General features: G+C 37.5%; 1 protein-coding gene across 2 annotated transcripts in view; it reads left to right on the top strand.

Annotated features, from left to right (window-relative positions):
• The window catches only part of HIBCH (3-hydroxyisobutyryl-CoA hydrolase), a 59,355-nt gene that overhangs the window by 32,188 nt on the left and 11,435 nt on the right, over positions 1–15,732 (top strand). For both annotated transcript variants that reach the window (XM_024564222.3, XM_071220682.1), the window contains 5 exons: positions 3,931–4,009; positions 4,395–4,540; positions 6,997–7,083; positions 11,116–11,174; positions 11,843–11,924. In XM_024564222.3, the coding sequence (XP_024419990.3) occupies positions 3,931–4,009; positions 4,395–4,540; positions 6,997–7,083; positions 11,116–11,174; positions 11,843–11,924 (453 nt within the window). The remainder of the gene's footprint in view (positions 1–3,930; positions 4,010–4,394; positions 4,541–6,996; positions 7,084–11,115; positions 11,175–11,842; positions 11,925–15,732) is intronic.

The following is a 15,732-nucleotide window of genomic DNA, read 5'->3' as shown; positions in this document are numbered from 1 at the left end:
GTGATTTTCAAATTTATTCATCGTATGCACACATAAACTGATTATTAATAATCTATGGCACACCAAAAAACATATTATTTTGACTAAATAATAGGAATAATTTTGACATGTTCACATTGGGTAGCTATTGTTGTGTTGGTTCTTGTCAATTTTTTATTTGACAATCTAAGCAAAAAGAGGTCAGTGCCCCTGACTAAATAGTCAAGTATTGCATGTTTTAAAAATTCTTGTGGCACACTAGTTGATAATCACTCTTATAAGGTATTGAATTCTGGGAAAAAGAACTTTGACTTCCTAGGGTAATGGGTAGTCTTGGCAATTTTATGATCTACAGATTATCAGATCTATAGAAGTTCTCTTCCTTTTTCCTTGGCCATTTCCTGTAGACAGGTCAGTCAGGATTCTGGTTCATTGTTTTTAACTGTAAAAGCACCCTGGGTTCTTGGTGAAGTGTCAGGACCCCTGCTCTCCCTTGTGCCATTCTCACCCTGCCTCGTTCCACCTGCACCATGTTGGGTTGGAGATAATGCAGGGGCAGGAAACTAGATAGATGTAAGGGAGGTATTTAGGAGTAGACTTGGTGGGATTTGATGATGGATTGAATATGAGGGATAAAGGGGAGAAGGATGGAGGCAAGGATTATTTCCAGGTTCCTAGATTAAACAGTGAAATTCAGATTTTTACCCCCTGGCTTTTTAAAAATGGAGATATAATTGACCATATAACATTGTATTAGTTTTAAGTACAAACCATAATGATTTGATATATGTGTTGTGATTACCACAACACATATGTTTGATATATGTGGAATGATTACCACAGTCAGCTTAGTTAATATCCATCGCCACACGTAGTTAACAATTTTTTCCCTTATAATGAAAATTAAGATTTACTGTCTTGAGAACTTTCAAATATCTTCCTGGTTCTTTTGTTTAAAGTAAAATGATACCTTCAAGAATGATAGAACAGTTATATATAAATATTTCTGCCTCAATTATTTGTTTCTGTTGAATATAATTTTTGTCCAAAAATTATGTGAATCATAAGGCCTGCCCAGAAAGTATCCATGTAATATGAAAAATAAAGACATTTATTGAAGAAGATACAAGATACAAGAAACATTGTACATAGGACAATGACACTTCAGTCCCCTTCAAAGTAGGTACCTTGGGACCTCACACAGTTCTCCCAGAGTCTCTTCCATTGTTAAAAATATCTGCAAAATCCTTTGTTTCAATCACCACCAGCTGCCCCATTGTATTTTCCTGAATTTCATTAAGGAACTGAAATCTCTTCCATTTCAAAGGTGATTTTATTTTGGGGAAAAGCCAGAAGTCACAGGGCACCAAATCTGGGTTGTAGGGAGGTTGAGTCACCTGGGCGATTTGATGTTTTGCCAAAAACTCTGCGTAAGACCCAATGCATGAGCAAGCACATTGTCGTGATGAAGCTGCCAGTCACCAGTTGTCCATAGATATGACTGACCATTTTTGTCATTTTGCATCTCTCAAATGATGAAGAACATTGAGGTAGTACTCCTTACTAATTGTTTGGCTTGGAGGAACATACTCATGATGGACAACACCTTTCCAATCAAAACACACAGTTAACATGGTCTTGATCTTGCTGTGACTTTGCCGGGCCTTCTTCCTTCAGGCATGGAGAACCAGGCAACTTCCATTGGGATGATTGGGACGACTGGGCCTTTGTTTCCAGATCACAGCTGCAGACCCATGATTCATCTCCAGTTATGACCTTGTGGAAATCTGGTTCATTGGTAGCAGTTTAAATCAAGTCATGAACAACTGTAGCATGATGTTCCTTCTGCCCTGGTAGCAGAAGCCATGGAATGAATCTTGCCACAACACGTTTCATGTCAAGATCCTGCATCAAACTCTCGGACACAGTATTTTTGGAATCCCCAGATCAGCTTCTAGTTCTCGCACTGTCAGTCACTGATCTTTGCTGATTGCAGCCTGTACACGTTCAGCGTTCTCAGGTGTTCTGCTTGCTGCAGACCTTCCAGAACGTGGATCACTTTCAACAGATTCTTGACCATCTTTGAAGCTTTTGTGCCACATATTTATTTGCACTGCACTCATTGCGTCATCCCTGAAAGCGTTTGGAATCCTCTGAATACTTTCTGTGGAGGAATGTTGAAGCCTAATGCAAACTTTGATGCAGATTTGTTGCTCTACTTGCTCATTTTGAATGTGATGGCCATAGAGTACACACGCTCACTCAGCAGTGTCTATAGCCCCCACTGACTAGTACAGTGAAGTCACCATTGTTTAAACATGTGCGTTCCAGTTCACTCTCCTTGGCTACCAGTTTACATCAATGTCATGCAAACTGTTCTTGTTATATTAACAATGGCTGGCCTTTTTCCGGACAGACCTTGGTATAGGTATTTAATGTGGGATAAGAAATGTGTTTCCTGCTGATCTCTGTACATTAGTCTATGCAAATACATTAATATTTATATAATTAATATATTAATATTATGTGCAGTATTAGCCTATTAACATTCATGTGTGATGCATAGTAAAGTCTTGTTTTTACTGTGGAGCCTGCTGACTAGACTGCTAGCATTCCAGAGATACATTATGAAACTTGTGATATTTAACTTTATAGCTTAGTAATATATAATATAGCGCACCATTTATGATTATAAGTGAGGGTGAGGAAGGTCTCTCACATACTCTCTGATACTGATGCAGTGTTCATTCTGAGCAGGAGCTTACACGTTCTCTCTGATTAGAATTTAAATCCATGACTCTGTGTAAGCACTCATCACATCACCCCACTGAATACCTTTCTGAGTTTGTTTCCTTAACTGTGGTTGTAGGCTCTATTCACATTGGGACATTTATTTTTAATTTTTAAAAACTTTTTATTGTGAAACAATTTCAAACTTTCAGAAAAGATGCAAGACTAGTGTAAAAAACTCCTGTATATCTTTCATCCACATTCCTTGTTCTTGTTTTCCATATTTGTTTTTTTTCTCTTCCTCTCTCCCACATCTATCTATGAATACTTTTTTTCTGAACCATTTGAGAGGAACTTGAAGACCTGATAGCCCTTTATTTCCCTTTCTATTGAGTTCACTCTTATAGAACTCTTAAAGCCTGACATTGTTTCAAATATTTTACATTTTACTAATTTAACCGTGTGACTGGGTAGAAAGGATTAAGGGTGAGAACTGAATCTAATAGAAGTTCTGAACAGTGTGAAAAGAACATAGGCATTGTATGTTACAATGTGACATAAATTTGGATACTTTGTTATTTGCATACCTCTTATTTTATTCAGATGTCTGTTTATTCAAATATATTTTTATTCAGAGATGATCATAAAGTTTGTTTTTTGCAGTGACATTCAACAAATCAGAGACAGAATTTTCAGCTATTTATTTTGTTTTCTGAAACTTGTGTTTTAGTAACCATTTTTCAAGAGTTATATAGTTGGTCCCATTGTATCTGAAAAAAATGATGTTGCTAATTGTATTTGAGAAAATATATGAATAAATGTGTTAGTATTCTACTTAAAGCTACTGGAATTTTCTAGAATAGCTTGGTTGTGTTTTTTTTGAAGATTGGTTCCACTAACAACACTCAGTAGTTCGGAGAAGTCAATATTCTCTGATGCTGCATCTGGTTTGAAATGAGAGGGATCTGGGGAAGAGGACATGAAGCATAACACAAAAATACTGAGTGAAAACATCGTAGCTAGAACAGATCTATTACAGGTGCCAGGGATACCCTCATATTTTTTTGCCTAGTAAGATTTTCTGAAATTGTGTGGTTTAGGGTTTCTCTTCTCCTGAAAGAAATTCCTGTGGAATATAATTTACTTGGTCCATAATACTGTGAGTGTGTGAGTTTTTATTTTTTATAGTATTTTAAAACATTTTTTGTCTTATTTTCCTAGGGAGTTGGAGTCTCGATTCATGGGCACTTCCGAGTGGCTACTGAGAAGTCTCTTTTTGCAATGCCAGAAACTGCAATAGGTATTAAAAAAAACCCAAATTTTTCATAATTACCTTTAAATCATCTTATTTTGATACATTTCAGATTATATTGTTGTTGAAGAAATTGATAGAATCTTGCATGAGATTCAGGCTAGTGCTAATTATTTTCCATTTTGTATTCTACTCAGTGCTCCATGAATCATGAGTTTTTCTAACCTGACTGGTGGGAACAGGGACTATTCCCAGCTTTATGTGGGCTCCTAGTACTCTTGTCTGTAATCCTTTTTTATGATTCTTGCTCTAGCCCCACGTAGTTTCCTCATATATAGGTATGGTTCGATAGCAGTCTGATCTACAGTAAAGAAAGTTATGTTCATATCCTTCATTTGAATCATTGCTATCTCTTTTTGTTATTTAATTACAGGACTATTCCCTGATGTTGGTGGAGGTTATTTTTTGCCAAGACTTCAAGGAAAACTTGGTTACTTACTTGCATTAACAGGATTCAGGCTGAAAGGAAGAGATGTGTATGGAGCAGGAATTGCTACACACTTTGTAGATTCCGAAAAGGTAATTACTTGGATGGTTGCATTTGGTATTGTTGGAATAACTCATATTACATGAGAGGCAGTATGAGTGGTCGAGATCATAGGCCTTTGGTAGCTATGAGTCTGAACCCTGGATCTGCTGCTTAAAGTTCTGTGAGTTTAGGGAAGGTTCTTAAGCTCTCCAGTCTTCATTTTCTTTTATTTTTTAAAAATACTTTATTTATTTTTATAGAAAGAAGGGAAAGGAGGGAGAAAGAGAGGAAAAGAAACATCAACGTGTGGTTGCCTGTCACGCACCCCTTACTGGGAGCCTGGCCCACAACCCAGGCATGTGCCCTCACCAGGAATTGAACCAGTGACATTTTGGTTCACAGGCCTGTGCTCAATCCACTGAGTTACAGCAGCCAGGGCTTCATTTTTTTCATACACAAAATGGAGATGATTTTATCTAGATTCAGAGCTGTTTTGTCTGCTGCCGTCAGTGAATATTTTTTAATGAATAATTACATTCTATGAAAAATATATATTTAAAGGAAGTCTAATATATAAAGTCTAAAGTTATATATAAAAGATAGGCTTTTTTTTTTTAAGATTTTTTATTTATTTATTTTTAGAGAGAAGGAAAGGGAGGTAGTAAGAGAGGGAAACATAAGTGTGTGAGAGAAACATCAATCAGTTGCCTCTCACTCACCCCAGCTGGGGACCTGGCTTACAACCCAGGCATGTACCCTGAGTGGGAATCGAACCAGCGACCTTTTGGTTTGTAGGCTGGTGCTCAGTGCACTGAGCCACACCAGCCAGGGCTAGGCTTCTATTTCATAAAAACATTTTTGAAAGTTTCTTTTGGTTTTTAGTTTTCCTGGTGCATTTGTAAAATACTGTCTTAAAATCTTTCCTAAAGGATATCTGTTACTTTATTTATTTTTTTTTTAAAAAACAGCGTTCCAATTTTCTTAGCACAGTGGCTAAGAATATGTAGCCAGCCAGCCTGGGTTTAAATCCTAGATTGCATTTAACCTCTTCAGCCCTGCGAGTTCCCATCTCCAAAATGGGGGCACTGGTTTTATCACAGTAGTTGAAACTACTTGTGTGAAATGTAACAGAAAACCCAATTCAAGCTGACTTTGTCTCAGAATTCCCAGCAAGATATTTGGAATTTATTCTGCTTCAGCTGACTTAGCTCACTCTGATTGGACTGGTTTATATCACCCTTGAAACACATGGGTGGGTGGAATACACTGACTAGCTTATCCTAGCTAATGTGCTCCATCCCTGTAACTGTGGGGTGAACTCAGCTTTTCAGGAAGCATGTAGATCTCCAAGTGAATATCTGCTCCTGAGGGAGGGGGGTTTTGGGGTAGCAGAAGGAATGTTATAAGAATGAATGAAGTGGACAAAGTTGAAGATTGTCCCCTCTGCACTGCTATGAGTGCCTTCCTTCACATTGGCTTGAAGTTTCAGATCTTTCTCCATGTTATGGCATCCTCAGTCACATTGAGTAGGTGACTATCTCATCCTTCTCTTGAACTGTAACAGGGAGCAAACATGGCACTCCATTATCTACTCTGAGGAGACACTTGATTATAGTGGGATTTGGTTAAGGATGGCAGAGAAAGCTGATTGGCAACCTTTTCCTTCTTTGTTAGCTTGCCCAGTCATAATATCTGCAGTTAGTAGTTTGCCATTCACAGGGTCTATGGAGCATAACAGAAACGAGTAATAACAGGGTACACACTGGGAATGGGGCTGGCTACAGGTGGGTACAAAATGTAAATAACCGTCTGTCTCATAGGACAGAGTAAAATATGACAAATGTAAAGACAGTACAAAGCAAGTACTCAGTGGTTATTGAAGGGAAGAAGGGCTTATTTGAAGGACTGGATGTTTTCTCAAAGAGTTGCAGTTCAGCTGGGTTTTAATATGTGTATGGTCAGGAAAAGGCATTCTGGATAGAGGAAACATTTAATGAGCAAGCACACAGGGGCAGGAAAGCATTAGCTATGTTTTGGAGACAGTAAAAAGCCCCATTTGGCTGAGCATAGGATAGGTATGTGAGGGGTATAAATGGAGATTTAAGTGTGGCTATGATATAGAGCTGTGTGATTATAGTAGTCATTAGTCACACCTGGTAATTTTAGGTAAAATTAATTATAATTCAGATCTTTGGTTGCAATACCACACTTCAAGTGCTCAATACCAGAGGGAAACAAAGGTGAATGTCTCTACTCGTCCTCTTTAATTTTCCCACCTTTATTCATTCCTTGCAAGGTGACATCTGCTGTGGGGGACTGTGTATGCACATCCTCATCGAACATGTCCGTCTTTGACTCAGCTGAAGAGAGCAAGCAGCATAATTTTAAGACAGGGATTTTAAAAAGGAATATAAAAAAATAAAAAGAATATAAGATTTCTAAGAAATTGTTTTTCTGTTACTACAGTTTCAAATCTGTTCCCACCTTTTTTTTTTTTAACCTTTAGTTGGGCATGTTAGAAGACGATTTGGTAGCCCTGAAATCTCCTTCAAAAGAAAATATTGCAGATGTCTTAAAAACGTACCATACAAAGGTAATACGATATTCTAAACTCAGATTTTAACTCATGGGGAAGGGTAAGTGATTGAAAAATAGCAATTGATGAACATTATGGTTGTGGATGTAAACAATTGTAATGGGATTTATTTACTTCAAAGCTTGATGGGAGGATTGTTACAATAGCCATCTAAGAGTATACTACTGTGCAACTACACAGCTTGTCTTCTCATTGCTTGTGAATTTCAGTGCATAGCCTTGTGATTGGCCCTTGCAGGGGCTTTTTGCAATACACTGTGGCATTTCTGTAATGGAGGTTCAATGCTGACATTGTTTGGGGAGATGCTAAAGTGACACTCTGGTATACAAATAGATACAATACAGTATATTGCTGTGTTTACATTTAATTCCTTACTTATGCTATCTAACTTAAATTTACTTTTAAGAGCCAAGAATCTATTAAAATGCTACATGACTCCTAGTTAAACATGATGGATTGAATATATGCTGTCTCCTAAAACCCCACTTAAATAGGAATAAGAAATAAAATGGTCATGAATCCACAAAGACAAATAGAATAGAAGAGGAAACAGTGGCAGGCAGGAGCTGCCAATATGTTGGAACCCTGGAAGAAGGATGAGGGCAGCGCCTTTAGAGCGAGAACACTAAAATCTTATCCGTTAGTGGGGAAGCCAGTAAGAAGCAAGCCAGGTGTTGTTGTAGACCCTTTGAAAGTTACTACCTCACTCTGAAGACAGGGCTGTGGAATAGGGCAGAAAAACAGGAAGATCTCTGCAAATTTTTCTAAGCAGCAGCTGCCCTCTCGTAGCCTGGCAGGAGAGTAGAGACTCCTTAAAGAGACGGAATCAGACAGGCCCAGCTGGGGCAGGGGTAGGTGAGGTGATCTGCTGAAAAGAAACATACTAAATGGGAAGACTTCTAGCCTCTCTCCCTGGTGGCTTCCAGAACCATTACATACCATCCACCTTAGTCAGTTTGGACAGCTATAACAAAGATACCATAGACTAGGTGGCTTAAACATCAGAAACTTATTCCTCACAGTTCTGAAGGCTGGGAAATTCAAGATCAATATGCCAACCAGGTAGGTTTCTGGTGAGGATCCTCTTCCTGGTTTGCAAATGGAAGCCCCCTTGCTGTATCCCCACATGGCAGAGATCAGAGAGCAACAGCAGACAGCCTTCATGAGGGCTCTATCCTCCTGACCTGATAACCTCCCAAAGTCCCTCCTTCCAAATACCATCACACTGGCGATTAGGGTTTCAACATGAATTTGTTGGGGGGATCACAAATATCCAGTCCATAGCAGCATCCTACTCTCAGCCAGTATTTAGAAGAAAAAGAAAAAGCCTGTAGATACTGACATTTGAGGAGTCTTCTAGGGAAATACCCAGGTCCTTGCCTGAATGTCTTGAATGCATCAGACAGTTGACAACCCTATAACTGCAGCTGACACACACAGAGCTTCCTAACTTTAGTGCTTCACACAGAAAAACAAGGGTTGCCAGGCATAAAACACCAGAGACTGACCAAAGTGAACAGAAAACTGACTTGAAGGAAGCAGATAATGCAGGGAGAAGAAGGAAACTTTAAAAAGAAACAAACCTATAATTGTTATCATCAGATAAGAGGTTATTTCATATATGAAGTAAGAACAGATGTTATGCAAAGAAGTCATGAAAGAACAAAAAGAATTTTAAAATAGGATAGCAAGTGGGGAGAATAATCTTCAACAGATGAGATTAAAATTGATGGTTGAGGGAAAGACTCTAAGGACAAAAAGAATAATAAAGTGGAAATTGGAGATAAAGGAAAATTAGAGGTATTATTCCAGGAGGTCTAATACATACTTACTAGGAATTCATAACAAAGATAGAGGGGCGGAAATATTTAGAGAAATAGTACCAAAAAATTACGCAGAATTTTCATTCGAAAAGCACATTCGAGTACCGACTGACAGGGGACTTGAACACTCCGCGCAGTTCACACGACACAGCATGTGCGCGTTTCTTCAGACTGTTGTCAAGCACTTGCCAGCCTTTCGTGTTGGCAAGTTGGGTAAACATGGGGTGGGTTCCGGTGTGTGGGGGTTGAATAGCCTTCCCAAAGAGTTCTGTGAAATCCGTAGGCATTAGTCTGTGAGAAAAGTCACGTTAGCCTTGTCTTATTCAGTGTTTTTTTCAGTGATTTGCATGCGAATGTTGACAGTGTTTTGGATCAAATTGATTTCAAACTAAAAATATAAATTAAATTAGGTAAAAGACTATGGATTAAAAACAACCCTTTGGGTTTAGAGTGATCTAATAGCAACAAATGTGAGATTTAATAGATTTATGAGGAAAACACTCCCTGTGTTTTTCTTCACTTGCACTGTACTCCCACATTCACTTCTGACGCCAGAGGCGTGAGTTTTCCACCCATTAGGCCATTCTCTATGGCACCGTCTGGGTGTCCTTTAATTCATTTCGATGCTAACACCAGCTACCTGGACTTAGCATCAGATCACCCAGTTTAGGGACTCAGTCCCATAAGACTGACCCCACTTCAGATGGCAGTCCCATGTCCTAGGATGGCTCACAAAAATAGGGAAACATTTCACATTTATTAGTTTGTTATAAATGATATAGAAAAGGACATGAATTAACAGCCAGATGAAGTGCGAGGCCTAGAAGGGTCTCAAGCGCAGGAGCTTCTGTCCCCATGCAGTTGAGGTGCACCCTGTCCCTGAATGTGATTGTGGTCACCAACCCTGAAAGCTCTTCAAACTCATCTTTTTTGAGTTTTTATGGAGGGTTCATTACACAGGCATGGTTGATTAAATCATTGGATATTGGTGACTGAGTTCAATCTTCAGTTCCTTTCCCAGTTGGAGGTGACAGGGCAGTGGAGAGGTGGGGGTGATGGTGGTGGGGGATAGGACTGAAACTTCCAACTCTCTAATCCAAGTTTGGGTCCCCTGGCAACCAGCCCCCTTCCTTCTGGGCTTTCCAAAAGTCACCTCATTAACATAAACAGAGGTGTGGTTGGAAGGGACTTGTTAAGAATAACAAGATACCCATTTCACCTTTATTTCAGGAACTAAAGACAAAAGACCAAATATTAAAACAAAAGATGCTCTGCTTACATATTCCAAGGGTTTTGGGAACTGTGAACTATGAACAAAAGATCAAGTAGATATTTATTTTAAATCACAATATCACAATAGAGATAAGTGAAAATTTTGGATTATAATCCAAACTACCAAATTCTTAAGTACTGGATAGGAGTAAGGTAGCCTAAAATGGCACAGGTTAAAAAAATGTTGTAATGTTTAGTGTAAATCAGCAGTCTAATACGATTGCCCCCAAACTAACCCAGACAGAATTAGTTCTGTTAGTGAAAGCATTGTGTCCAAAACAAACAAGGATACGTGGAGTCCTGTTGTACTTTCTTATAATTCAGCTGCACCTGCAGCAAAGGTATGTGTTCCACACTTGATAAACTGGAATTTGTGCATCAGAAGGACCTGGATTGTGAGCGGGCACAAAACTGCACTATGTGAGAAGATTAAGGTAGAAGAGGGATTAACCAGAACTAGAAATAAGAGAGGGCTTATTTTTGGTTCAGAATTTTAAAGAAGTTCTAATTATAGTTGTTCAAGCACTTTTGAGTTTCTTCCTGAGGCCCTGGTTTACCCTGAAGGTCAGTGCTGCCAGGGGTATCAGGGATGTGGTAGGAGTTTTCACATCACGTGGAAGTCTGGGCAGGGCGACTTCTCACGCCCTTTACAGTTCTTAAATTTATTGACACACTTTAATGATAATATAGTGTACATAATGATGTGAAAATAAAAATACAAGAACATTTTTGGCCTTTGACACTTTCAAGTGCTAGTTTGAAATAATACGTCTGAATTTTGAACATATGGTAGTAGTAATTTATGAGACTGTTGGGTGTAATTTGACTGAAGATGATAATCTGTCACAAAGTGTATCATTAAATATGAAATTGTTAAGGATTTTTAAAAAAAGATTTGTGTTACTTAAAATTAATGATTTTTCTTTTCAAACAGTCCAAGATTGATCAAGGCAAGTCTTTCATACTTGAGGAACACATGGACAAAATAAACAGGTACTTAAAGAGAGATCTCAATTATGTCTATTTCTTTGGAAATTCTATATTAATTGGAATTTGCTAACCTTGTGTTTGATAATGTACCTAGTTCTGAAATCCAATAGCATAGTACTTTTATTTTCACTTACTTTTGAAAATAGCTTCTTGATTACTCTTTCAGAGGAAACAAATCCATTATATTTTTTTAAAAATCTTTTTTTTTTCAAGTGGGGAAGAGAGACTAGAAAATAATTGAATTAACTTACCTTTTATCTTTGTAAAGTCATCTCTCTGAAGGTCTTACTAAGCCCATCTACAAATGGTTTTGTGCAGTGATTTGAGAGATTGACAGACTGGCTTAAGGAACACAGAGGAGAAAAACTATTGGAAAATAAGACAACTATCTCCTCATTTTAGAGGCCTCACTTTTTCACAGTTAAGGTATCATTTATTTATATGGATGCAAGAGAGCAAAAGAGAAAATTTAGGCTTTATTTTATATTCGCGAAGGTAGACTGAAAACACTTACCCAGGGAAGCAATGTTTTATTTCATCATCCTGTAAAATAGGATGGAAAATTTTTCATTTTTGAAATGGAATTTGGGGGATGCCTATGTGTAGGTTCATTGCTATCTCAGAAAGAAGAAATATTACATTGGTGAAATCACGTGTGTCCTTTCTTATAGTTTGTTCTCCGCCAATACTGTGGAACAGATTATTGAAAATTTACAGCGGGACGGTTCATCTTTTGCCCTAGAGCAGTTGAAGGTAATATATGGATCATTTCTGTCCTGAGCATGGAGAATTCTTATGACAGGGAAGCCGCATTGAGGGGTGTCAGAGCTCCGTGGTGTCACATAGCACACTTTTTTTTGTTAGTTCTTTTTTTGTTTTCCTGAACTCGGTTGAAACTCAGAAAGCAGTTCCACAAAACCTTACCAAAACCCAAGTGTTTTGTCTACCTGCTGGATGCTGAAGGCGATGCTAAGCTGTTTTTAGGTCCTTTAACTATAATAGAGAAGGACTTCAGTCAGCATGCTTCATCTCCAGTAGTCTGCCTTGTCTTGTGGGAGAGACAGTGGGACGTTTTTATTAGAAGGGCTGGGTAACTATAGGATAGTCACCTTGCAATATATTGCTGTTGTGATAATCTAAGTTCTATTTAATATGCAGGAGCTCAATACATGATCTTTCTAAGCAGTAGGTTTAATAATAATAATAATAAAAGTGATCCTTTTTAAACTAACGAGATTATATCTACAGCCATGGCTGAGTCTTAAGCAGTGTTTCCCAGTGTTAGGTACACTTTGGCCTTTCCACAGCATGACTCAGCTGGTAACAGCCGAAAAGCTATTTTGTATTAATGACTGCACATTGGGTACTGACATTCTTAGAGCTGTGATATGATTATGAAACATAGTTTTTCAGACTTCTAGACAAAGAAAAGAAAAAAAAAGTATATCCTTACACTTAATAGAAAAGTTGTTTTAGTTTGTCTTTATCTGGTACTATTTTTCATTTTATTGGTATGATTATAGCCTTTCAGTTGTCAGGAAACTTGACAAGAAAATTTAGATAAGGTCTTTCCTGTGAAGATGAAAACCATTCTTACCGTATCCTTAAGAGGAAATCCTAAGTTAATTTGTCTCTTAGGATTTTACTCAGTATTAGAATTCTATTAACTTTTAAGGATAGACATACATTAGAATAAGTAGAGCCCTGGCTGGTGTGGCTCAGTGGATTGAGTGCCAGTTTGTGAACCAAAGGGTCATGGGGGTTTGATTCCCAGTCCAAAGGACATGCCTGGGTTGTGGGGCCAGGTCCCCAGTAGGGGGCGCATGAGAGGCAACCACACAAGAATGTTTCTCTCCCTCTCTTTCTCCCCTCTTCCCCTCTCTAAAAATAAATAAATAAAATCTTTAAGAAAATGTTACAACATAAATATAACCAACACACAGAATCAATTATCAAGCACTCCAGATGTCCCTCTTCTGTGTGTTCCCGGTGACTACCTGTCCCCTAGGACAACCATTACACTGACTTAACAGCATAGATTTTGTTTTCAGGTTTTATATAACTGAATCTATGGTTTTGTGTCTGTCTGCTTCTGCTGAACATTCTAGTTGTGAGATTCACCCATGTTGTATATAGCAGTAGTTTGTTCGTTCTCATTGCTATAAGGTATTCCATTGTGTGATATATCACATTTTATTCATTCATTTCTACTGTTGATAGGCTTTGGGGTTATTTTCAGGTTTTTACTGTTAGTGCTGCTATAAACATTTTTGTCTACATCTTTTGGCAACACTGATACACATATTTTTATATACCCGGGACTAGTACTGCAGAGTCATCATATATGTTGTTGAAGAGATAAACTGAAGCATATTAAAAATTTTAATAGTTCATTTATGCAAAAATTGTTTGGAATCAGGCAGAGCCAAACCAAAAGTGGTTAGGAAAGATCCACTGATAGAAGCTGGAGAAAGACTTTTATAGAGAAGAAGTAGAAACAAAGCAAAGCAATTATTTGATGAGTTACAGCTTAAGTGTTTGGATTACGTGGGAAAGCCTGGTTGGCTATTCGTGGTTGATCGTCTTTAGGTTTCAGTTCTTAACCTTGAGTCATTATATACTTAGGTTTTGGTTTGCTTGTAGGCTACTAAAGCATGAAGGTCACCTCAGTCTAATGGCTTCCTTTTTAAATTAGTTTAACAGTGTGTACATTCATCTTAGTAGTTACTGTCAAATAGCTTTCCAATATGGTCATATTAGCTAACATTCTTTTTAGTAATTTTTTATTTTTCAGTTACATTTGGCATGCAATATTTTATTAGTTTCAGGTGTACACCCCAGTGATCATCCCAATAAATCTCCTACCCATCAGACACCATACATAGTTATTAAATGTTACTGACTATATTCCTTGTGCTGTACTCTACATCCCCATGACTATTCTGTTACTACCAATTTGTATTTGTATCAATACTTCTTAATCATTACCTTCACTTTTTTCACCACCCCCCAGTTTGGCAACCATCAAAATGTTCTCTGTATGTATGAGTCTGTTTCTGCCTATTCATTTATTGTGTTTTTTAGATTCAATTTTTAAAAGATTTTATTTATTTATTTTTAGAGAGAGAATAAGGGAGGGAGAAAGAGAGGGAGAGAAACATCAATGTGTGGTTGCCTCTTGCACACCCCCTACTGGGAACCTGGCCTGCAACCCAGGCATGTGCCCTAGACTGGGAATCAAACTGGTGACCCTTTGGTTTACAGGCTGGCACTCACTGAGCTACACCAGCCAGAGCCATTTTACATAATTAAAAAAATTGTTTTTATTTATTGATTTTTAAAGAGACCAAGGGAAGGAGGGGGGAGAGAGAGAGAGACATCAATTTGTTGTTCCATTTTTTTAATGCATTTGTTGATTCTTGTATTTGTCCTGACAGGATATTAAGCCCACAACCTTGGCATGTTGGGGTGATGTATGTAATTATTTTGAATAAGTGTTGGATTTTATCATAAGTGTTTTTCCTGCATCTATTGAGATGATCATATGATTTTTTTCTTTTATCTTCGTTAATGGGGTACATTACAATAACTTTTTGCTGATCAAAAGCTGTTAATTTAGATAAGTCTAAGTTAACTTATTTTTTCTTTCATGTGTATTTTCTGTATCCTAAGAAATCTTTACCTATTCCCAACTTCAAAAATATCCTCCTATGCTTTCTACTAAAAGCTCTTAGTTTTTGCTTTTTTGCTTGGGTCTAGCTAGATCCATCTCAGATTAATTTTTTAACAAAAACCCTGGGGTCCAAGTTAATTTTTTCACAGAGTGTTACAAAATTGTTCTAGCACAATTTGTTGAAAAGAGTTGCATTGCAAGATATTGGATTGCATCGGTGGCTTTTGTCGAAGATCAAGTGATCATATAGACAGGGATCTATTTCAGGGACAAAGATTACTTTTTAAATATTGAACTAATTTTGCATTCCTGAAATAAGCCCTGTTTGATCATAATGTATTATTCTTTTTATATGTAGCTGGATTTGACTTACTAATACTTGTTTAGGATTTTTGCATTATATGTGAGAGCTATTGGTCTGTATTTTTTCTTGTAATTTCCATGTCAAATTTTGATAATTAGGTTGTTCTAGACTCATAAAACAAGTTGGGAAATGTTCCCCTTTTTCTCTAATTTTTGGAAGACTGTTAATTTTTTTTAGCAGCGAAGCCATCTGGACCTGGAGTTTTCTTTGTGAGAAGGTTTGTACTTACAGATTTAAAAAAAAAAAAAGATATAGGACTATTTAGAGGTATTTGCTTCTTGGGTCAGATTTGATACTATCTTTCAAAGCATATGACACTTTCATTTAAGTTGTCAAACTTATTGGAAAGTTGCTCATGATATCTTTTAATGTTTGTAGTACCTATAGTTATTGCTTTTTAACTGGTGCTACTTATTCCTCTTTTACTTTCCCTGATCCACCATCCCCATGTACTTTATTTTTTTCCCTTTATAGTTTCAGATTCTTTACTGGTCAGAATTCTTGTTGCAGAAAACAGAGTCCAC

This window comes from Desmodus rotundus, chromosome 2 (genome assembly GCF_022682495.2).
Source record: "Desmodus rotundus isolate HL8 chromosome 2, HLdesRot8A.1, whole genome shotgun sequence".
Classification (NCBI taxonomy): domain Eukaryota; kingdom Metazoa; phylum Chordata; class Mammalia; order Chiroptera; family Phyllostomidae; genus Desmodus; species Desmodus rotundus.
This window is presented reverse-complemented; position numbering and strand designations above follow the sequence as displayed.